Source organism: Pituophis catenifer, unplaced genomic scaffold, assembly GCF_029215685.1.
Source record: "Pituophis catenifer annectens isolate HBS135680 unplaced genomic scaffold, rPitCat1.0.hap2 SCAF_2, whole genome shotgun sequence".
NCBI classification, from domain to species: Eukaryota; Metazoa; Chordata; class Lepidosauria; order Squamata; family Colubridae; genus Pituophis; species Pituophis catenifer.
In genome coordinates, this window is record NW_027256882.1 from 180,790,715 (window position 1) to 180,813,888 (window position 23,174).

The window sequence follows — 23,174 nt, forward strand, 5'->3', positions numbered from 1 at the left end:
TTTAACTGGCTGTCAGTAGAGATACTAGAGCGGGGTGTCTAACTCGATTTCATTGAGGGCCCTATCAGGGCTGTGTTTGACTTGGGGGGGGTGGAGTAGGCATGGCCAGAATCGGCGTAGCCAGCTCGATGTCACGTGTGTCGGGGGCACCTGTGGTGGCCCGAGCACTCTGCCAGAGAAAATGGGCTCCTGAGCTCTGTTTTCATCTTCAACAGCTTCCTGCAACCCTCTGCCAATGAAAACATTTTCACCGGCAGAGGCACTGTGGGCCAGTCCTTCGCTTTTTCCAGAGCGGCCCCGCAGGTCAGATCTAAGCACTCCACAGGCCAGATCCGGCCCCCAGACCTTGAGTTTGACACCCCTGTACTATTTAAATTCACCCTTTCCCAACCAGATAACCTCCAGTTGTGTTAATTAACAACTCTCATCCTCCCTACTGCTAGAAGATGATAGAGTTTATTCAGTACTTCAAAGAAAGGATTGTCTTCTTTCTTTTTGGACTGATGTTGCAAATATATTTCAAATGGTATATGTGTATGTGTACTGTTACTCCCTATTTTGGGTTCATCAGGTTGAATGAACTGATTTTCAGAACTGTAATGTTGTAACCTTTAGTGTTGGGCATAATCCTGGACAGGCAGATGGTGACTGTTTCACAATTTGAAACTGACAGATTGCAGATATTTTGAATAGAAGAATAAGTACAGGTTTTTCCCCCCCAACAGAATTGGAATAGGTACTGGGAAGAGGCAGAGACCTCGCATCACTATACGGGACTGATGTTATGAATTAATTGACACATTGACTTTCCCAGGTACGTGAAAGCAAAGAATGCCCTGTTTCCAATTTTTTTAAATATAAATAGAAGGTATTTCAGTGATATATTTTGTGTAACATCAACAACTTAATGGGTTAAAATTGAAAAAAGTATTTATTAAAATAATGGAAAGAGCATATTTAGATAAAATTTTAAATGCTTAGATATCTAAATTTTAGATATAATGTAATTGATCTTAATTTGTTTCACTTGTTAGCCACTTTGAATGATTGAGATCACTCAATTTTTTACTCAAAAGGTTTTACTTTTTCTTATAAATACAAGCTAATCATTCTTTCACCTGAAGCTTTTGATTAAAATATAACATTTGGTCTATGTTTATGTTTTGGAATGGGATGTTTCTGGGCATGACTGCAAGTGGATTTTGGCCTGAATGAGAGAAAATGCAATAAGAAAACCAGGTAGAAATAGTAGAATGGAAATAAAGACCACCACCTAATGTTTTGGTGCAGTGGAACACTTTCGTTTAATATCCGAAAGAGATATATACCATGATTTCTTTTGCAATAACTTACGAAAAGTGTAAGCAGGAGCTTGCATTAACCATCATACAGTTCTGGCCTGTTGTATGCATCCCTGCAGGGAACTAGTCTCCAAGTATATCACAAAATATCCATTTCCATAAGCAGGCTGCCTTTAAGCAGAGGAAGCCTGCTGTTAGTGTAATATATGGAGGGACAATGTAATTCAGCTGCTGGAGTTCAGTTGTTCATGGAAATACAGCTCATTTTGGTTCCCTGGAATTTCCTTGGGTAGCCTGGGTGGGTTGGAATTTTTGTTAAGATTTAAAATTGTTAAATGTATATAAGACCACACTTTGCTCAGAAACAAGCAGAAGGAGATGACTTAAAGCATGGCATAAATAGCTTATTTTGGAATTATTTATCCACTTATAAGTGGATGATCCAATAGAAGTTAGTTAAAATTGAAGTAGTATTCAGTTAGAGAAATTTCTCTTCTTGCTTATATTTGGGAAGCATTTTGCTTTTTAATGCAAAATTAATTACTTTTTAGTTTATAAGTAAGTTACAATTTTTTTATTCTTATTTTTTTTTAATGTGCTTTATTTTTAACTCTTTGCAGTCTGTGATTGCAATAAACTCTTATGTTAAAAATATAGATAATGAAAAAGCTGGAAAAGTGTCTGGGTTACAATAAAACATTGGAATTTTCTGTATCTCTTTGCTGCCATCTTGTCATCCAGCTTCGTGCAGTTGTACTTTGAAATACACTGAATTTGCCATCAATAAATAGTAGATGATTTTTGAATTGATACTTGGGAGCTTGACAACACAGTCCTTTATTTTCCCCAATGTCCCAAGGATACTTATTTGAAAGGAGAGTAAGTTCAGTTCAATACTGTTCAATACAGTCCTTGAAAGATTTCAAATACTTATTTTTAGTGCTTTCTTTTCCCTGACAACAGGTGGTGGTATCTTTAGAAAAATCTATATTATGATTATTCCATACTGTTAATGATGATTGCATTTAATTAACAGATACTCCCCCTAATAATAAATTCTCTTTCACTAGGATATTATTTTGAACATCTCTGAAAATGTCTACTCCTGATCCTCCAATGGGAGGGACACCTCGTCCTGGGCCTTCTCCTGGGCCTGGTCCTTCTCCTGGTGCTATGCTGGGCCCTAGTCCTGGGCCATCCCCGGGTTCTGCACATAGTATGATGGGCCCCAGCCCAGGACCACCATCAGCAGGGCACTCTATACCACCACAAGGGCCTGGAGGTTATACTCAGGATAACATGCATCAGATGCATAAGGTAATCGAGGTTGATATTCTTTCATCTGTCTACATCTTCAACAAGATGAGTTTGCTTTACTCAAATAGAAAAGGAAATGGGGAGGATCAGTTACTTTATTATTATGAAATGTAGCACAGCAGAATGTTTTGTTTAGTGTTAAATTTCAACAAGGGGAGGAGGGAATGTTGTATTTCTGTGTTATATTTTATTCAGGAGTTTAGCTTGCTGTACATAGAACTCTCTCCTATTTTTCCTTCCAAAAATGTTATATGTAATAAAACATATACAATTAGTCCTCAATTTTGAGCCCAAAATTTCTGTGGCTAAGTGAGACATTTGTTAAATGAATTTTGCCCCATGTTGCAACCTTTCTTGCCACAGTTGTTAATTGAATCACTGCAATTGTTAAGTTAGTAACAATTATTACTAAGTGAATCTGGCTTCCCCGTTGATTTTGCTTATCCAAAGGTTGCAAAAGGGGATCATATGACCCCGGGACACTGCAACTGTCATAAGTATGAGTCAGTTGCCAAGCATCTGAATTTTGATTGCGTGACCATGGGGATGCTGCAATGGTTGTGTGAAAAACGGTTATAAGTCACCTTTTTCACTGCTGTTGTAACTTTGAACAGTCACTGAACATACTGTTGTAAGTTGAGGACTATTTGTAATAAGAGAAGGTGACAACCTTATTTTTTAAGATGTGCAACCAGCAACCAAGTAGAAGTCTTGTAGAATAGGAGACATTCATGCCTTTCCACAAAAAAGGATTTTGCAAAGAGAACAGTCTTCATTGGAATCATTTTCAAGGAGTAGCTGTGTTAGTTTTGTGTCGTGGAAGCAAGAAAATATTCTGCAGCACTGTGAGATTAACACATATATCACCACTTACATATATTATCACTTGTTTTGATGGATCACAGTCCAAGATAATGAGGCACAGGTAGTCCTCGACTTATGACCATAATTGGGACTTGAAAGTCTGTCACTAAGCAAGGCGGTTGTTATGTGAGCTGATTTTACAACTTTTACCATGGTAGTTAAGTGAATCATGGGCTTGTTTAGTGAATCCGACTTCCCCAATTAAAACCGCTTGTCAGACACTGGCTGGGAAGATTGCAGACGGCAATCATATGACCCTGGGATATTGCAACTGTCATAGATACATGCTGGTTCTAAGACCTGAATTTGTACAGCATGGAGTGCTGTGATTGTCGTAAATGCAAGGACTGGTTATAAGTCACTTTTCAGTACTATTATATTGAAAAATCATTAAATGAATGTCATAAGTCGAGGACTACCTGTAATAGGATTGTGAGTGTTACAAGTTGCTTTTGTTATATTACTTTGGACTATATTTTATTGATTTCTTTGGCTTCTATGCTACTCCATAGAAGCCAAAGAATGGTGATGCATCAGAGCAGTGATTGTCTTAAATATAGTTCTTAATAAGTTGCTCAGTGGTTTCAGAAATGCTACTCCATTTCTGAAACCACTGAGTAGCTTATTAAGAACTACATTTAAGACAATCACTGCTCTGATGCACCACCATTTTGGGGAGGGGGAGCCATTGTGATCTTTATTTGTTCCCAAATGCCTTTCTGAAGTTCTTTAAAATATATATATAATAGGGAGATAGTGTTCTGTGATAGAAACAAGAGCCATCACTGAGAAGGGTTGTACAGGTTTATGTTAGGGCAGTAAGAGTGAATATCATAATAATACTAGAAGCTATTAACAAAATGCCAAGCCAAATACTTTAACATCCTGTGAGAGATAATACTGGTCTTGGGATGCAAAGTTATATGAAACCAGCACACTAAAGGTGCACATATGTACCATATTTTGGACTATAAGACACATCTGGCTTTTGAGGAGGAAAACAAGAAAAAAAAATCTGCCTCTGCCTCCCAGCAATTTGACTCCTTGCAGCAAGCAGCAAACAGCCTGGTCAGATTCAGCACAGCCTGATTTAGCACTAGCAGCTGATTGGTGGTTGGATAGGCCTTCCAGAATACCACCGATTAGCTATTCCAGGCTGCGGGGATCACCGCTGCAATCTATTACCGCATCCACATGCCCCATTTCGGCCTCCAGGCATCCTGTTTTCGGGCTCCGTGCACCCTGTTTTCGGCCCAAAATGGAGCACGTGGAGGCGGCAATAGGCGGCGGTGATGGGCAACAATGATCTCCGCAGCCTGGAACAGCTGATTGGCGATATTCCGAGAGGCTGATCCAACTGCCAATCAGCTGCTTGTGCTAAATCAAGTTGTGCTGAAGCTGACCAGGCTGTTTGCTGTTTGCTGCAAGGAGGCAAATTGCTGGGAGGCAGAGGCCGAAGGGTGGGGGCTGGTGGGGAGGGGCTTCGTTAACATTTGATCTATAAGACGCACAGACATTTCTATTCATTTTTGGAGAGGAAAAGTGCATCTTATAGACCAAAATATACGGTAAATGAAATAATATATTTCCTGGAGTGAGAAAGGCAGAGGAAAGAGGTTGTATAAAATACATGTTTATAAATAAGGCCTTTGCCGTCTAGTAATGTGCTATTGAGAAGGTAGTCCAAAATCTCACATGCATGATATATACAGTGGTGGGATTCAAATAATTTAACAACTGGTTCTCTGCCCTAATGATTTCTTCCAACAACCAGTTCACCAAACTGCTCAGAAAGTTAACAACTGGTTCTCCCGAAGTGGTGCGAATTGGCTGAATCCCACCACTAGATATATACATATATCAATTTTCCACAATTTAGTATTTGTGAATTCTGGGAGCTAGATAGTGAGTGTATGTGCACAATGTATTAAATCACCCTGGTTGGTTAGTGTGAATGCCTCCTTATTGTCTTTTGCATGGCTCCTTAACCTAGTCAGCAGCTCTCTTGTGGTTTACTGTGACACGTTTATCACATGTCAGTGTAAACCATAAAAAGGATGCTGAGTGTAGTTACGAAGACATGGAGGACAAGAGTAAAAAATGTAACATGTATAATAACGAACTTTATTTAAAATATCACACAAATGTAATTTGAGTTGAATATGACTTGGATCTACAATATATTTTCATTTATATATTGGATTTATTTCATTCATTATGTGCCTTCAAATCTATGTCAACTCTTAATCACCATACAATCTTAAAAAATGTGTCCATTTCAAGTTTATTTAGCAACTGCTGATTAATAGTCAATACATTTATCATGTAAATATAAATAGGACATTAAAAGTATAATCTCATACATGTCAGCTAAGAAATAAATGCAGTTATGTTTAATGAGACTTACTTCTAAGGAAGAGGGCATGGCATTTGAGCTTGGTCTCTCTAGTTTATTTGAGTCTTGTTTAACTCTCGGGTCATCTGAGTATTTGCTGACTATTCTGTGGATATTTAGTTCTTCCATTGGAACAAATTTGTTTAGAGGAGTTCTTTATGTGGGCTTTGTATTATTGCAGCCAATGGATTCCATGCATGAAAAGGGAATATCTGAAGATCCTCGTTACAGTCAAATGAAGGGCATGGGAATGAGGGCTGGTGGGCACACAGGAATGGGACCCCCACCAAGTCCAATGGATCAGCATTCTCAAGGTATGGTATGCTTTCAGGATTTGTGTAAAGCACATTGCTGGTTAAATGTAGCATTTGTTCTACAATTAAATCCCCTTCTTCTACCCTTCTGGTTCTTCATAACTTAACTTCTACAAGAAGCTTTCTCTGTCTGTAAAGAATTTTTGTGTAATTTAGAGCCACATTTTCTAAGCCTGCAAGAAGGAGGTTCTCTCTGCTGTAAATACTGGCCCTCAACATATTGAAGGTAAGATTCAACCTGAGGAGTGGTTTCCTTATTCTCATAAGTAAAGTTATATCCTTTTGGAATGACTATATAGTCTTGTGAAAAAAAAAGTACACCCTCTTTGAGTTCTATGGTTTTGCATATCAGGACATAATAAAAATCATCTGGTCTTTAGCAGTTCTTAAAACTAGGTAAATACAACCTCAGATGAACAACACATGACATATTACTCCACGTCATCATTTATTTTACAAAAAGAAACCCAAAATATACCATCCTTCTACCAACCCTTGTCTACTAAAATGCAAGCAGGTGCTCCAGATAAAATTGATTTATCCTTGATTGTGGAAAGTACAAAGCAAATTAAGCTTTCTTTCTCTCTCCCATTTTCATTTCTTTTCTCCTTTTGTCTTGCCCTTTTTCAGGTTACCCTTCTCCACTTGGTGGTTCCGAGCATGCATCAAGTCCAGTTCCAGCTAATGGCCCTTCTTCTGGCCCCCAGATGCCATCTGGCCCTGGTGGAGTCCCATTAGATGGTACTGACCCCCAAGCATTAGGGCAGCAGAATCGAGGCCCAACTCCTTTTAACCAGAATCAGCTGCATCAATTGAGGGCTCAGATCATGGCCTACAAGATGCTTGCCAGAGGGCAGCCGTTGCCCGACCATCTTCACATGGCTGTGCAGGGAAAAAGGCCAATGCCTGGAATGCAGCAGCAAATGCCAACTCTACCTCCACCTTCTGTATCTGGAACAGGACCAGTGCAAGGACCAGGGCCTGCACCTGGACCAACACCTCCAAACTACAACAGACCTCATGGTGAGTTACGCTGAAGTCTTTGAGACCCATCTAGGGTGAGGTTCTCCTAGGTCTCTTCTGGGATGTCTTTCCTTTGCTTAGATCAGAGGAGTGAAAAGCTTAATGGTGTTCCTATTCTTTCCCATGACTTCACAGGTATGGGAGGGCCTAATATGCCCCCTCCTGGACCCTCAGGAGTTCCTCCAGGAATGCCTGGGCAGCCCCCTGGTGGACCACCCAAGCCCTGGCCGGAAGGTAAGGCTGTGGATTGGGGGACTTTTCATTGCTACATTGCTTCATTCGCATCTCAATTATTAAAGGCTTCCAAGCCTCAGCCTGGCTTTTGCTGTAAGAGGCTACCATGTCACCTTTTTTCAGTGATACCCATATGACTTTTAGTGCTTGAAAATATGTCACTAGTCTGAAAATTGCCACAAAAGTTACTGTGTTTGAGGACAGGTGTCTGTCAGCCTTGCAAAATAATCCAGGCCATAAGTACTTCTAGATCATTGGTTCTCAACCTTCCTAATACCGCGACCCTTTAATACAATTCCTCATGTTGTGGTGACCCCCAACCAGGGGTGGGTTCTAATTTTTTTTACTACCGGTTCTGTGGGCGTAGCTTACTTTGTGGGCTGGCTAGCTGGTCATGTGACCGGGTGGGCATGGCTATGTGTATAGGGACTACTCAGAGAGCTGAAAAAAGTCATTTCTGACAGGTCCTTGCACTTTTGACTGGTCCTCACACTTATGACCATCCTCACATTTATGCCCGTGCAGCATTCTTAACAACCATGTCACTCATTTTACAACTGCTTCTTTTCACCATGCTGATAAAATAGGGCAAAAAACGTAAAATATGAGGATAGTTGTAAATTCGAGATCTGGTCAAAAGTGTGAGGACCAGTCAAAAATAACTTTTTCAGCCCTCTGAGTAGTCCATATGCACAAAAGGACTACCCAGAGGGCTGAAAAAAATGATTTTTGACAGGTCCTCGCACTTTTGACCGGTCTTCGCACTTATGACTGGTCATCATTTATGCCCATTGTAGCATTCTTAACAACCGTGTCACTCATTTCACAACTGCTTCTCTTCACTATGGTGACAAGATAGGGCAAAAACGTAAAATGTGAGGACAGTCGTAAGTTCGAGGACTGGTCAAAAGTGCGAGGACCAGTCAGAAATAACTTTTTCAGCCCTCTGAGTAGTCCATATGCATAAAAGGATACAGCAATAGAGAGGGATGAAGGTAGGAGTGAGGGTAAGAGAGGGAGGAAGAGAGGAGGAGAAGGAGAAAGGAAGAGGAAGTAGGGAGGAGAAGAAGAGGGTGAGGAAGTAAGAAGGAAAGAAAAGAGAGAGGTGGTAGGTTTGAGGAGAAAGATTGCTGTACAATAAAAAAGATGAAAGGGAAGAAAGCCAACCCCAAACACATATAAAGATATTAAGATAAAGAATGAATTGTTAAACTTTAAAGAATAAAAGAGAACAAATATGAATAAATAACAATAATTAGAAACACACATACAAACATACAATGTATTTTCTTTGAACAGAGTATTTGGCCGGTTCATAAATTTAAACAGTGTTTAGTCATTTCAATTAAATTTACAATTTCTATATTTCCTTTTTGCCATATTTATTCCTCATCTATTTTTGTAAAAAACCAATATTACCCTTCATCCTCATCTCTAATCTTAATCAAATTCAATTTTTCCCTTCTATTCTATATTATACCCCTTCCCATTGTCATCTATTTCTATATCCATCCTCACATTGGTTAATTATGTAATATTACAGTTGTTTAATATAAATTCAACATTTTAATATAAATCACTTAGTTATATAACTACCTTTTTTGTATATTAATCAATATGAACATGGATATTCCAATTATTTCCATGCAATCCAATTTCTTACAAATCAATTAATTATATTTACCAATAATAATAAACCAAATAATTTCCCCCATATATTCCTCCAAACCACAACTTAACCATTTCTGCTTTCAATACAATATACAATTAATAGTATCTCAATTATTACAATTCCCTAGTTAAATAGAGCTTTTTTCTTTTGTGTTTTAAAATCTTGAACTCTCCTCTTTTTCCCTAAATTTCCCATTGTTTGCACCTACCTTTTTTCGTGAGGAAAAAGAAAAGAAATCTGCCTGCCTAATTTTCCAACGTTGCAGCAACAGCAAAGCCAACAGCCTGCTTTATTATTTTGCATATATGCCCCCAGGTTTGTATATGAAGGAACCCCACAAACATCTTCCTAACATTGTTCTTTAACAGGACCAATGGCAAATGCTGCAGCCCCTACTAGCACACCTCAGAAACTGATTCCTCCTCAGCCAACAGGCCGTCCTTCACCAGCACCCCCAGCGGTACCTCCAGCAGCATCCCCTGTCATGCCTCCCCAAACTCAGTCACCCGGGCAACCAGCCCAACCTGCCCCAATGGTGCAGTTCCATCAGAAGCAGAACCGTATCACTCCAATCCAGAAGCCAAGAGGACTTGATCCAGTTGAAATCCTTCAAGAGAGAGAATACCGGTAAAACTATGGCTTTCAATAGCAACATTGCTGGTTCTGCCCTGATAGGACATTTGGGTGACGTTAATTTGAATGAATGGTCTTGTTGATGTTATGGTTAGCTTTCATGTTAACTGTATTAAGTAACCAAGCTACAGGGAATAGGTAAATCCTGTTTGGCACCAAGACAGCATTATAAATTTAGCAATTTATTAAAAGCTATCTGGTTGCCGAGGGTAGATTCTATTACTTGGAACATAGCCTTTCTGCTGTATCTAAGAAAACTTGCTATGTATGTCCCTGGCTACATTCAGGGATTTTGGGGGCGGGGAGAGGGGGTTTGTTATTTTTAGTCTTTCATGGAACCCCCAAGTATTCAAGGAACCCCCAAGTCCTGAACTAGTGTCCCTTGTCTCACCTTTAGCTATTGGACATTAAATGTGACCTTCTCAAAGCAGTGCCCTTCAAATGCTTTGAATTAAAATTCCCATCATTCCTAAGGCACCGTATTGGGAACAAGTGTTTTCGGAGATCAGCACTGGATTTCTTGGATATCTTTTGTTTGATGTATACAATCCTTCACGCTGAAGCTCACTGGGTGTCCTAATCTCTTGTCTACAGCTTGCAGGCTCGCATTGCTCATAGAATCCAAGAACTTGAAAATCTTCCTGGGTCCCTGGCTGGAGATCTGCGAACCAAAGCAACCATTGAACTTAAAGCCCTACGACTGCTAAATTTCCAGAGACAGGTTGGTGATGCACTGCTGAAATTTTGTTACTCAGGACACCTTTGAATGCTGAAATTAAATCAGTCATCTCCAGAGTTAGCATATATTGTATATGCAGAATGAAGCTTATGCTTGAGTAGCTTCCTTTAAATAAAATTCTTATAGAAACTCTTAAAATGTTCTCCCCTTAATGGGGCTTACCTAAATAAGTGCCAAGCGGCTTTGCAGATAGTTCTTCTCGTGAGACTGAGTGATCCTGTATTTTCAGTTGCAGCGGAGTATTTTCAGTTTCACATGTCAGTGGACCATCCTCTTCGATCTCAGCCCTCTGAAATGATCCCTACTGAACGGGTGGGGTAATTTCACAGGCATTTGGAATATAGAAAACAACGGCATGCATAAAAAAATCATAGTGGCTTTGCTGGCCCAGAGGGTTTTGTGTTTCATTTTGTTCATTAAGCTTTTGGTACATTTTGACATGAGTAGATCTTCGCAGCAGCGTGAGTCTAGAAAAGCAAGGACAGAAGTGAAGTAGATTTTAATAAAGAAGCCCCTTTGCAACTCAAGCTAGAGAACATGTCTAGTCCTTCTGTAGTGGCTTTGGCTGGCTGGTTTCTCTGTAATAGCCTTCTTTTATTTATTTTATTAGATTTGTAAGGCCACCCAATCCAAATAATGTGCCTCTGAGAAAAGGAAAGTAAATTACATAAAATATACATAATATTTAAATGTAAATGTTCTTTTAGCCAGAGTACAGCGGTAGCGTATTAACAATGCCAGGTTTCACATAAATTGTCTGAGTGTTGTTTTAGGGACCGAATTGGAACTGAGACGTGTTCCTATTTCAACACTTTGCTACTTTTTGTTACTCTCTTTCCCCCACATACATTTTTAGAATCAGTTTTATATTTTTGTCTTATGTTGCTTGTCAGTACCCATTCTTGTTCTACTTTTCAGAAGGATAGTTCGATGGGTGTTGTGTTTTTCTTTTGCATCCAGGCAGAGTTCAGTACACTTAATTAGTTTAAATAGTTTAAACTATGGAAAAGCAACAGAAAAAATCTGTTCTCAGAGATGTGTCAGGTATAGTGAACTCTTTTTCAGAAGTATTCCTCATTATCTTTGGTGATGTAAAATACAGATGTTTAAATTTTAACATTGATTCCAATATTTGACAACAAACAGAGACAACATAAAATGTTTCAGTTAATGTATACAGTAAGCGAAGCATTTGATTGGACCACACTTTATTCTCAATTGGCATATACTTTTCTTTTAAAACTTTGTTCCACAGCTGCGACAAGAAGTTGTGGTCTGTATGAGAAGGGATACTGCCCTGGAAACAGCACTGAACGCTAAGGCATATAAGCGTAGCAAACGGCAATCCTTACGGGAAGCTCGCATCACTGAGAAGTTGGAAAAACAGCAGAAGATTGAACAAGAAAGAAAACGTCGGCAAAAACATCAGGTACCTATGGTTTCTACTTTAATTTGAAAAAGTGGCATTTATTCAGATAGCCTCAGCTTGCAACCACAGTTGGGACCACAGTTTCCATGGATTAAGCAAGGCAGTTGTTAAGTGAATCATGCCAGGTTTTACAAGCTTTTTTTGCCGCAGTTGTTAAGTGGCTCACTGAAGTTGTTAAATGTACCTTGCAGTTGTTAAGCAAATCTGGCTTCCCTCATTGACTTGTTGGTCACACATGGCAATTGCATGACCCTGGGATGCTGCAACCATTGTAAATTCAGGCTGGTGCTAAACTCCCAAATTTTGCTCATGTGACTGTAAGGATGTTGCTGAAGTCGTAAGTGTGAAGACCAATTGTAAGTCACTTTTTTCAATGCCATGGTAACTTTGAACAGTCGCTAAACAAATGGTTGTAAGTTAAGGACAACCTGTAATAGGATGCCAGAGTGGATAAATAATCAATGTAATATATTTATTATTAGCTTTTTAATAAATATATTATAATAAATACAGGATACGAAGATGTATATTTGGACAATAGCTAACCATTGTCAAATGTGGATGAGCTAAATGTGCCTTAGGCTGTGGCCAGTGAAACACCTTCCAAATCTTTGAATAAGGATTTAACACCAGCATACTGTGTAATTACTGATACCATGCTTGTGATACAAACAAGCTCTAATCCAGTGTAATCTCAGCAACTTTAAACTGCGTGGACCTCAGTTCCCAAAATTCCCCAGTCAGCCATGTTGGCTGGGGAATTCTGGGAGTTGAAAGCCACACAGCTTTAAAGTCGCTGAAGTTGAGAAACACTGCCCTAACCCATGCATGGCTCATTCATTAAGGCAATAATTGTTCTTTTTATAGGAGTACCTCAACAGCATTCTCCAGCATGCCAAGGATTTCAAAGAATACCATCGATCAGTCACCGGCAAGATTCAGAAGCTGACAAAGGCTGTGGCCACTTATCATGCAAATACAGAACGTGAACAAAAGAAGGAGAACGAGAGAATTGAGAAGGAGAGAATGCGCCGGTTGATGGTATGGATTTTTCATGTCCGTGTGTAGAATGAATCTGACTGATTGTTTACATGAATGCTCCCAGTATAATTTCAGAAAATTATAACTTGTGCCTGTGTATTTTACAGGCTGAGGATGAAGAAGGGTACCGAAAGCTTATTGATCAAAAGAAAGATAAACGCTTAGCCTACCTGCTTCAGCAGACAGATGAATATGTGGCCAACCTCACAGAACTGGTGAGACAGCACAAGGCTGCACAGGTGGCAAAGGAGAAGAAGAAGAAGAAGAAAAAGAAGGTAAGTGAGTTAAATCAACCTGTTCGGATCAGTGAAATCACTCAGAGGCAACCCCTGCGTAAATCTTTGATTTGAGATGTGTCCCATGTCAGTCTTCCAGCGGCTGAAATTTCTGCCACATTTAATAATACATCTTTTATGTTTTTATTTGTAAATGTTGGCACCAATTTGAGATGTCATTAAACTATGGTGTCTACTGATGCTGCATTGCCCACCTACAAAATTTATTAGAAAACTGAACCAGAGCACTTCCAAATGAAAATAATATATTTAAATAAACCTCTCTACATTAATGATATAGAAGTCCAAATATCTAAATTAATGCCAGAAAGAAAATGTTGGTTCTTTGTGCATTAAAACTGGAAAAAGTAACCTAAATGCCTTTCAAATACTTCTCTGTTATAAAATACTTATCTCCATTGTAATAGATGTTTTTCCTGATCTTCATTTCTTTTAGAAGGCTGAGGTTGCGGAAGGACAGACTCCAGCAATTGGACCTGATGGTGAAGTAAGATTCCCTCCTCCCAAACTAATTTAATTGTAGCTATAAAATTGTGTATGGATTTTATTGCACAATGAGTACCTGCTTTCTTATGGTAGGGAAACTGCTTGTATTTGGACTAGCAAGTGGAATGGACTGATACAAGCAGCTGGCATTGAAGATTGCTTAGAGGCTACAATTGGTGGATCAAAATTTCACCAATTCGTGGATTCTCCTCAACGTTTCTTGTAGGAATACATCAGAGGTGGTATTCAGCTGGTTCAGACCAGTTCAGGTGAACTGGTAGCGGAAATTTTAACTGGTTCGCCAAACTGGCAAATACCACCTCTGGCTGGCCCTGCCTGGCCACCCTATATATGTTGCCTTTGCCATGCGGCCCAGTTAATTGCCTTGCCTCCACACCTCGCCCGCTCTGCTCACCAAAGGTAAGCATGCCGCCCGCTTGCCCTTCGCCTCGGGTCGGACTCGGGGATGCGCCATTCCCCGAGGCCCTGGAGCCTCTGCCCGGGTCGGGGAAGTGGTGCGCATACGTGGCAGCACTACATTGCCAGACCTGGCCAGGAGAATGGCCTACTGCACTGGAGGGACAGCATCACAGTAGAGCTGCTCGGAAGGTAGCTGTACTGCGGTGTCCCTTTAAGGTACTTCGACACGAGGGGGAGGGAGGGACCATAAAGGGGCAGGCCGCAGGAGCTGCCTTTTCTGCTAGTTCTGTGGGCATGGCTTGGTGGTGAATCATGTGACTGTGGGCATGGCCAACTCAATGTCATTCACAGCAAGTTGCCCCCCCCATGACCCACCACCACCAAGCCACGCCCACAGAACCAATAGTACAAAAATTTAAATCGCACTATGGGAATACATATTTTCTAGTCCAGTTTATATCATGAATATCCTGACAGTTAAAAATTACTGCATTCTGGCAAAAACTGTGATACTTCATTTACTCATCAGTATTATCAGCAAAAATAGTGGCTTCAACAAATAGGACTGCCCAGTTACACATTGCCAGATAGAAGGAAGGTAGTGTTCAATGTGTGAGTTTGGACCATTCATTCTCTCTCAATCTAGCCTACCTCACAACAGTGTTGTTACGGGGAAAAAACTAGAAGGAGAACTGTGGATGACACTGTGAATTCCTGGAACAAAGGTGATAGAAAAATCTAAGGAAGAAAGGAACATTTGCATATGTTTGCAAGTATCTACACATGCAAATAAAGACATTGATTGGAACAGAACCATAATATACTTAACTACCATAGGAACATTTTTGAAGCAGTCAGTCGTGCCCAATTAATCTGTTCTTTAAGTGCTAACAGGTTGGCTAAGGTTGGTGAAAGCTATGAGCCACTTTGATAAACAGCATGCCCAGGTTATCCTATGTACCAGCTTAGCCAGCCAATGTTTGTAATGTCTGTTCAGATGTATTGGCAAGTATTTGTCCTATGTTAAAGATAGATTCTTATTGAGGTCAACACTGTTGTCAAATTTGTAACCTGTGCTGCTGTCCCATTACTTTATCCATCCCGTATGGACAGTAAAAAAAAAAATCTTCAGGAAGGAAAGATGGAAGAGCCACATTGTGCCTTTGATTGCAAGTGTATTATTCTCCCACCTTCACAGGCATAAGCTCCCCTGGATCTAGTTTGCTCTGGTAATGTCATATTCTTAATACTTAAGACAAGTTCTAAAAATGACCGCTTATCATTTTGATAACTCCTCACTTAACAAAGATGTATTAAGGTTTGCACTCTGCTCCCAAATTTTACCAATATAATCTTGGGGTTGGAGACAGCTTCAGAGGACAAAAAGTGCTTACCTTTTGTTTGTTTGTTTACAATTAAGCAATGCCATTTTTTCCTCTGCTTCCTCTTATAGACACATTTTATTCTTTTAAAAATATTTTAACAGATATTTGGAAATATAGTATATAAAATAATACTGCATATAAAAATACCTATTGAGCACTTTTAAACCATTATTCAGTCCAGTCAATTTTGTAATAACAAAGCCACTGACAGTCTTATTTTGAGCATTGCAGCTTTTAATTAATTAAAAAAAAACTTTTAATTAATAAATAAATAACTGAATATGGTAGCTCATATTATTTAAAAAATCAGTCAGAATAAGCAATTAATAGAATTTTCTCTCTCAGAAAGTCTGGCTGTATTATAATGAACCAGGCAAACATTTGCTATGGAATAGGCAAAAATTTGGTATTTTAAAGCCTTATGTTAACAAAACCCAACTATTCTGATGTTGTATAAGTCCATATACAGAGTTATAATCAATAAATATGCCAACAAAACATTGTGCATCTGTTTTCTCCTATTATGAATTTCTCCTCACAGTAAATTTGATACTTATCTTCCACTGATAGTCCCACTGTTGCATATCAGTTGCCCTGTTTAAATTGTGCATCCATTTAATTGTTCAATCTCTGCTTCTGAATCATATTTTGGTAATAACTTATGAATAAATCCTAGCAGGTGTTCTGAATGTTCTGTTATAAACCTTTCCAATTCAGTCGTGGTTTCTGAAGGTTTCTTTTTCTTTTTGTCGTTCTTTTGAACTGAATGAGTGAAATTGCAGTTAATTGAAACGATTTAGGCATTTCTGACCAAGGACAAGTATCAAAAGATTACATTTTTATTTTATTAAAGATTAAATAAATCATTAAATAAATCTTGCAATCTATACCAGTTATTATTTCTCTACTGATGAAATGTTTTTGCATTCATTTAAAAAAAGCAAGGGATGATACATCTGATATACATTTTTTCTGTAGTCATTCAGTAATCACTAATAGAGAGTACAGTTTTGTTTGTACCTCACCGAAGATATTCATGCAAGCCTTCTGACAGTCCTTTTATGCAGTGGCAGTAACCTCGCCATACGGTTAACCATTATACAATCTTTTTTTTCCTTCCTCCTCCATTTCCTGAGGTCTAATATTAAATGAGATTAGAATTGTACTGCTTTAGAATCATATTTTATGTGAAAAATACATTTTAACATTTTTTTTTTATTTCTTCAGCCTTTAGATGAAACCAGCCAAATGAGTGACCTCCCTGTGAAAGTGATTCATGTTGAAAGTGGGAAAATTCTTACTGGCACAGATGCACCAAAGGCTGGACAGCTGGATACCTGGTTAGAAATGAATCCTGGGTAAGTTGCTTGCAGAATTCACTGTTATATTTTCCCTAAGAAAAGCGACATGCAATATGTATATTCTGTGCATTTTTTCCCCAAAAAATAATCATAGCAATGCAGTGAAGTGGGTGCCCTCAAGCTTGTGAAGACTGTAGCCTGTATGCGTTGCTAAAGAACTTGCTGAAGTTGCAATGGACTCTTTGTCTGGAGTCAAAGCAAGTTCACCTGTTATCAAAGCAAGCTAGCAGCTCAGATGAGTTGGGCTGAGAGAATGACTGGCCCAAGATCACCCAGCCAGCTTTCCTGACTAAGTTGGGACTAGAATTCATATTTTCCTGGTTTCTAGCCTAGTATCTTAACCATTAGACCGAACTGAATTCATCTTCCTTTTTCCTTCTTCCTTCATCTTTCTCCCAGTTTCCCAATGATTCTGAAGGAAGGAGTGATTCTAACTGACTTGGCTTGTCAGAGGTATTTCTCTATAATAATTCACAATGTCATAATTATTTAAATAGATATGAAGTAGCACCAAGATCTGACAGCGAAGAAAGCGGATCAGAGGAGGAAGAAGAGGTGAGGAGGAATGTTCTCTTGATCCATTTGATCTGTTTAGATCAAAATAAGACATATGTGCTATATTTGAAGCATTTTTTATCCTGAATTGAAAAGAATTTTGATAAGAACCATTTGATGTATTTTATCTAATCTTACCTATATTCAGATAGAGCCTTCTTGTCATCTTGTCTTGTCATCATGAAAACAGAACTTAACTAGCAGTTCCTACTTCCTATTAAATTTTGCTTTTTTCACTTAAGTATAGTGTAAATCAGCAGGATTAAACTGTATCTTCAATGAGTTATTCTTTTCCTTGCATTGTACCATTATAAGCGGAGATGCATGTGAAAAATTACATGGGAAAGGAGTAAAGAAGACACAATATTCTAGCAAACATAGCTGAACTTTAAGCAAAGACAGTGCAGGGAGCCAGTACTAATTGCCTATCTGTATTTCTAATCACAAAAAATAATTAGACACACACACACAATCTAAGATACATCCTTTTGTGTGAGGCGGAATGTAATGGTATAAATCCTTCTGCAGTCTCCTTTCTTAATTAAGACTATATTGTTTCTAATGCAGGCATTTAATGCCTTGTTATTATTTATGTAAAGTGTTTTCCCTTTTGTTTGGTTAATGGTTGTATAGTGAGGAGCTAAAAGTGACTTGAACTGTTCTCAGTTTTTACCCCAATCTTCATCCCAAAACAGCCTGAGAATTTTTTTGAGATCAGTTACAATTGGATGGTCCCTATTTCCGTCTAAAAATGTCACAAAAGAAAAAAAAGGAATGATGTGGAAAGAGAAGAAAATGCATATCCAGGGACAAAATGTTAGAAAATTCTTATAACAGACAGCTTAAAAAGAAACATTTTAAGGGAATGGATAGCCCTGGAGCCCCCCCTCCCCCTTTTTTTTTTTGCTGCTGCTGCTGCTGCTAACATCTTGAAGGGACTGAAGGAGAAGGCAAATGAGCAGAACTGATGGGGTGATCCTTCAGTGGCAAGTTATTATAAGTTACATTAAGTTATTTTGGTTTGTGGCAGGAGGAAGAGGAAGAACAGCCTCAGCCTGCTCAGTCTGCTCTGCCTGTAGAGGAGAAGAAAAAGATTCCAGATCCAGACAGTGATGATGTATCAGAAGTGGATGCAAGGCACATTATTGAGTAAGACTCATATAGTGGTGGGTTGTTGTTCTTTTTGTTTTTGGTCAGCTGCTTCTTTTGGCATTCTCTTTAAACAGAGGTAAAAAAGGAGGGTGGGTGCATATGGAACATCTCCCCTAAGTGAAGGAGGGCAGCTCACACTGGAAAAGGCCCATCTTCTGCCTTGGAAAAAGTAGGATTTGGAAGCCAATTAGGGGTTTGCATTCCCCTTGGTTCCCTAGGAGGAATAGTTCCTAGGGGATTATAGCCTGGCAAAATACAAAATAGCAGAAAAAGAAAGAGATAAGGTAGATGATTCTCTCTTTCCCTCCCTCCCTCTCTCTCCCTCCCCGCCCCCTCTCTCAGTCTCTATTGCAAAGGAGTAGCAAAATGGCTAAGCACAATTGCATAATTACTGTAGTAGGGTAGCTGTTAAGAAAGATGCTATACCAGGCATTGCTCTTCTTCTTCATCTTCATATTAATGCAAAAATAGATGCTGCTGTGGATCCTAGGTTCTGAAATTAGAACTATTCTTTATTATAGATGCCTTCTTTTGCTTGACAGCAATTCTCCTTAGCAATTAATAATAAATGAAAAGTTATGTAATTATACATAATAAAGGACTGTTGATTTGGGAAGGCTTGAAGAGAACAAGAAAAAAAATAGTCCATTCTGTCTGTCACTCTTTAATGGTTCCATGGTTACCATAAGGAGAACATGTGCCGCCTAGCAACAAGGACCAAGCTTTGCTTCCTTGAAGTGGAGCAGCTCTCACCAAGACCATCTGCATTCTCTGGTTCTTCCCCAGGCCTTTCTGCAAGAAAGAACTAGGAAGACTGTAGTAGACAGTGATGGGAAATATCCCCAACTTTAGGTATTATTCAGAGGTTCCAGGCACAATCAGTCTGGAACCGAGTAACTTCACTGGAGATTCCAGTCAGTCACTCAGCAGGAAAACAGATTCCTGAATGATCCTGAAAGAAAGAATCAATAGTGTAGTACAGTATTTAGCTGTTAACATTCCCCATTATGTTACTGACACCCCTTTTCCTTTCACAAAGCTAGAACTTTAGTCATATTCATCCCAAACCAGAGAGGACGAATCCAGAGCAGATCTGAGCTGCCAGTTGTCCAAAGGCCCAAAAAAAATTTTTCTAAGAAATTGAAGCCTCAGAACTAAAGTAGAGAATGTAAACCTCCATGGCTCTGCCCCTAAAATAGATAGTAGCGAGGAGGGATAATCTGTCAAGTGATTTTTTAAACTGTAAGTATTTCCAAAAAAACAGCATACTTACACAATCAAACCCTAAAAGATAAGTCAATCCTTGTGGGGTTTTTTCTGGTCTCCCACACATAGCAAGAATTAATCTCCTTTGAACTCGTCTAAGACAGCAATTATACCAGCAGTAAAATTAACACTCCCATTCTATCTTTCTGATTCCCTTAAAATCTTTTCTTAGAAATGCCAAGCAAGATGTTGATGATGAATATGGTGTGTCTCAGGCCCTGGCAAGGGGGTTGCAGTCTTACTATGCTGTGGCTCATGCAGTCACTGAAAGGGTGGACAAACAGTCATCCCTCATGGTGAACGGTGTCCTCAAACAGTATCAGGTAAGAGTCAAGAGAGCAGGTCCTTACTGTTTGGCTGAGCCTAGATGTTAAAATTCAGTCTTTTGAGCTGCTCTGTAGAACAAGGCCACCATTTTCTTTTTGTAGGCTCTCTAATGTTTTTGTGTTTCTTTTTCCTGTCCATAGATCAAAGGTTTAGAATGGCTGGTATCATTGTACAATAATAATCTCAATGGCATCCTGGCTGATGAAATGGGCCTGGGTAAGACAATCCAGACCATTGCTTTAATTACATACCTCATGGAGCACAAACGAATCAACGGACCGTTCCTCATTATAGTACCTCTGTCGTAAGTATATCTTGAAGACAGGTGGGCAACTTTGAGATATCTGTATCCGTGAAAAAGCACTGTTACTGTGTGCTGATTGAAGTGTTAGTGGGATGCAATTTAATAGGAAAAATAAATAAAGCTTTCGGAAGTCTGTGGTCCAAGCACATGTGAATGAAACATCCAGGGCAACAGAAGCAGTGTGTGATGTGCTGCAGTAACTGTTCCAGAGAGTGAGAAATAAAAAGATAACGAAGTATTTTTTATTATGAATGAGTAAATTTACAAGTTTGGTTCAGGCATTATACATGTTGGTATTCACTGTCTGGATGAGAAGCCTACCCTGACTTGTCTGCCCCATTCAAGTGTGTGTGGTTTTTTTTTAATGACTCAGTTTTAAAAGGGTGGTTAAAACTTTTGAGAAATAAAAATCTTTTGGACAAATGTTTTACTTGAGAAGAAACTTAACTACCAAAAATTGGCAACCAAAGATTTTAAATAACTTAAACATTTGTGTTTCATATAGATATTTAATGTATATTAATTTTGTAAGAGACTGAAATAGTTTAATTCATTTAGTTAAATGATAAAAACAGCTGCATGGGGAAAAAAGTATGGCACTGGTAGGTTCCACCTGATCAATCAGCAGATATGACTACAGTTTTGTGTTATACTTCTAAAAAGTTGCTTCTTTTTGGAAGAATGACAAATAATGGTGATGCCAATATTAACTTTAATGTTTACAGCTTTACAGAGTTTTTAGCTATTTCTTAAAATGATACAATGAACTTAGTTGTGTACATTAATTAATTAGTGAATTTTAAATTCTATAATTGTAAACCCTTTGTTTATTGATATTTGTTCATCTTGTTCCATCTTCTATTGAAATAAATTATTAACTTAAGATAAGTGCATAAAATTTGAGTGCACAGTTTTTAATCATTAAACATATGGTTTTAATTCTTGAAAGAAATCAGAAGATTTTTTTTATAAAATAGAATTTCCACTGTTTTTCTGTTTTAGAACTCTTTCAAATTGGGCCTATGAATTTGATAAGTGGGCTCCTTCTGTGGTTAAAGTCTCATATAAGGTAAATACCAAGATTGGGATTTTCATGTTCTTTCTCATGATCTGAAGTGCCATTTTTAGTGCTATCCTCTGTCCTTGGATGTATGGATAAAAGTATCTCATTGCTGTTATCACTCCTGTGTGTAAGGCCTGAATGTCTTCATCAGATCTTCCACCTCCAATCGCTTTTTAGTTCCTGACCTCTGCTTCCCTTTTCTCCTCAGATTTTCCTTTTCTTATTTTTCATGTTTCTGTTTCTCTTCAATTCTGGATGTTGCCTCTTAGCTTCTCAAACTGTTCAGCTAGCCCCACAAAGCTTATTCCTCTCTAGAAAACTGTCAAGCGCCCAGGAAATGAGATTCAGGCTGTTCAAATGTGTATGAAGATTTATTTCAAGCTTAAACTCTCTACAAGAATCTGGCCAACTGACGGTTAAGGGAAATGTGCTGGAGATAATAAGAGATGCATTCAAGGCTAGACTTACTGTAGATCTCTTGGGGTTGCGCAGGGACGTGTTTGACCCATCCCTCGAGCTCAGCCTGGTCTTCTACAAAAATCTGTGAAGTTTAATTCCATGGCCTTCTCTGGGCTACTGATTTGTTTACCTATCATGTGGAAAGTTTATAAAGTAGGTCAGTCAATTCATTTCATGGCCGTACATACAATAAACAGTATAGATTAAATGTCAAAACATATACTTAGTTTTTGTATGTGTGTGCTTTTTTTAGGGCTCTCCAGCTGCAAGACGGGCATTTGTACCTCAGCTTCGAAGTGGAAAGTTTAATGTTTTGCTTACTACATATGAATACATCATCAAAGATAAACACATTCTTGCAAAAGTGAGATTTCCCTGTTCCTATATGTTTTTATTTATGTGGTTCTATTTATAACTTTTTTTTCTTAAAAGGCAACTGAGAAGAAATTGATTTAGAACAGTGTTTTTCAAACTTGGCAGCTTTAGAATATGTGAACCTCAACTCCCATGCTGACTGAGGGAAAAAGTTGTAAACTTTTGACAAACACTGATTTAGAACAACAGAAAAATACCATAAATATATAAACATACAATCATAGAACAATGGCAGCCAGCAGTAAGAAAATAGCATTAATGTGCATTGTCTGTGAGTTATTCAGGCAAACAGTCCTAAATGTAAGTATATTTTATATGTACTTTTAAGATTAACCTAAGAAGTTGTGAAAACATTCTGAAAGAGATCAGTTCAAATGAATTCCAAGAGGAAAACATGGGCGTGTTTGTGTAATCATCAGGAATCAAGCAGATTTTATTTTTTTTACTTCAGACTATTCAGTTTGGGGCTGGAGGGTGGGAGGAGGCAGGAAGTAATAGAATGTGTGTATGTGTGTGTTGGAGGTGCTTCTGCTGATTTTCTGCAGGTTGCTTACTAGCATTCCAACAAATTTTCAAAGATTGGTTTGTAATAACTGATTCACAACTTCATGGCTGTGATTAAATTAAAGGAGCATGTGATATCTCAACTAAGCCTAGTTTTGGCAAACTGTGGAACTGTGGTTGTTTGCCAGTCTCAAAATCTACCAAATAATAAATGAATAATCTTTATGAGTTTGAGTTAAATGAATTATTCTAAAAATAG

At 38.6% G+C, this 23,174-nt stretch overlaps 1 protein-coding gene across 5 annotated transcripts in view; it reads left to right on the forward strand.

The window, feature by feature from the left end:
- Window positions 1-2,396: 2,396 nt before the first annotated feature.
- Window positions 2,397-23,174, forward strand: part of SMARCA4 (SWI/SNF related BAF chromatin remodeling complex subunit ATPase 4) — a 55,852-nt gene continuing 35,074 nt past the window's right edge. For all 5 annotated transcript variants that reach the window (XM_070938232.1, XM_070938233.1, XM_070938234.1 and 2 more), the window contains exons 1-17: window positions 2,397-2,618; window positions 6,059-6,191; window positions 6,822-7,214; window positions 7,350-7,448; window positions 9,489-9,747; window positions 10,348-10,474; window positions 11,748-11,921; window positions 12,789-12,962; window positions 13,070-13,237; window positions 13,695-13,745; window positions 16,777-16,907; window positions 17,408-17,465; window positions 18,496-18,614; window positions 20,056-20,206; window positions 20,351-20,514; window positions 21,517-21,583; window positions 22,290-22,400. In XM_070938232.1, the coding sequence (XP_070794333.1) occupies window positions 2,397-2,618; window positions 6,059-6,191; window positions 6,822-7,214; window positions 7,350-7,448; window positions 9,489-9,747; window positions 10,348-10,474; window positions 11,748-11,921; window positions 12,789-12,962; window positions 13,070-13,237; window positions 13,695-13,745; window positions 16,777-16,907; window positions 17,408-17,465; window positions 18,496-18,614; window positions 20,056-20,206; window positions 20,351-20,514; window positions 21,517-21,583; window positions 22,290-22,400 (2,601 nt within the window). The remainder of the gene's footprint in view (window positions 2,619-6,058; window positions 6,192-6,821; window positions 7,215-7,349; window positions 7,449-9,488; window positions 9,748-10,347; window positions 10,475-11,747; window positions 11,922-12,788; window positions 12,963-13,069; window positions 13,238-13,694; window positions 13,746-16,776; window positions 16,908-17,407; window positions 17,466-18,495; window positions 18,615-20,055; window positions 20,207-20,350; window positions 20,515-21,516; window positions 21,584-22,289; window positions 22,401-23,174) is intronic.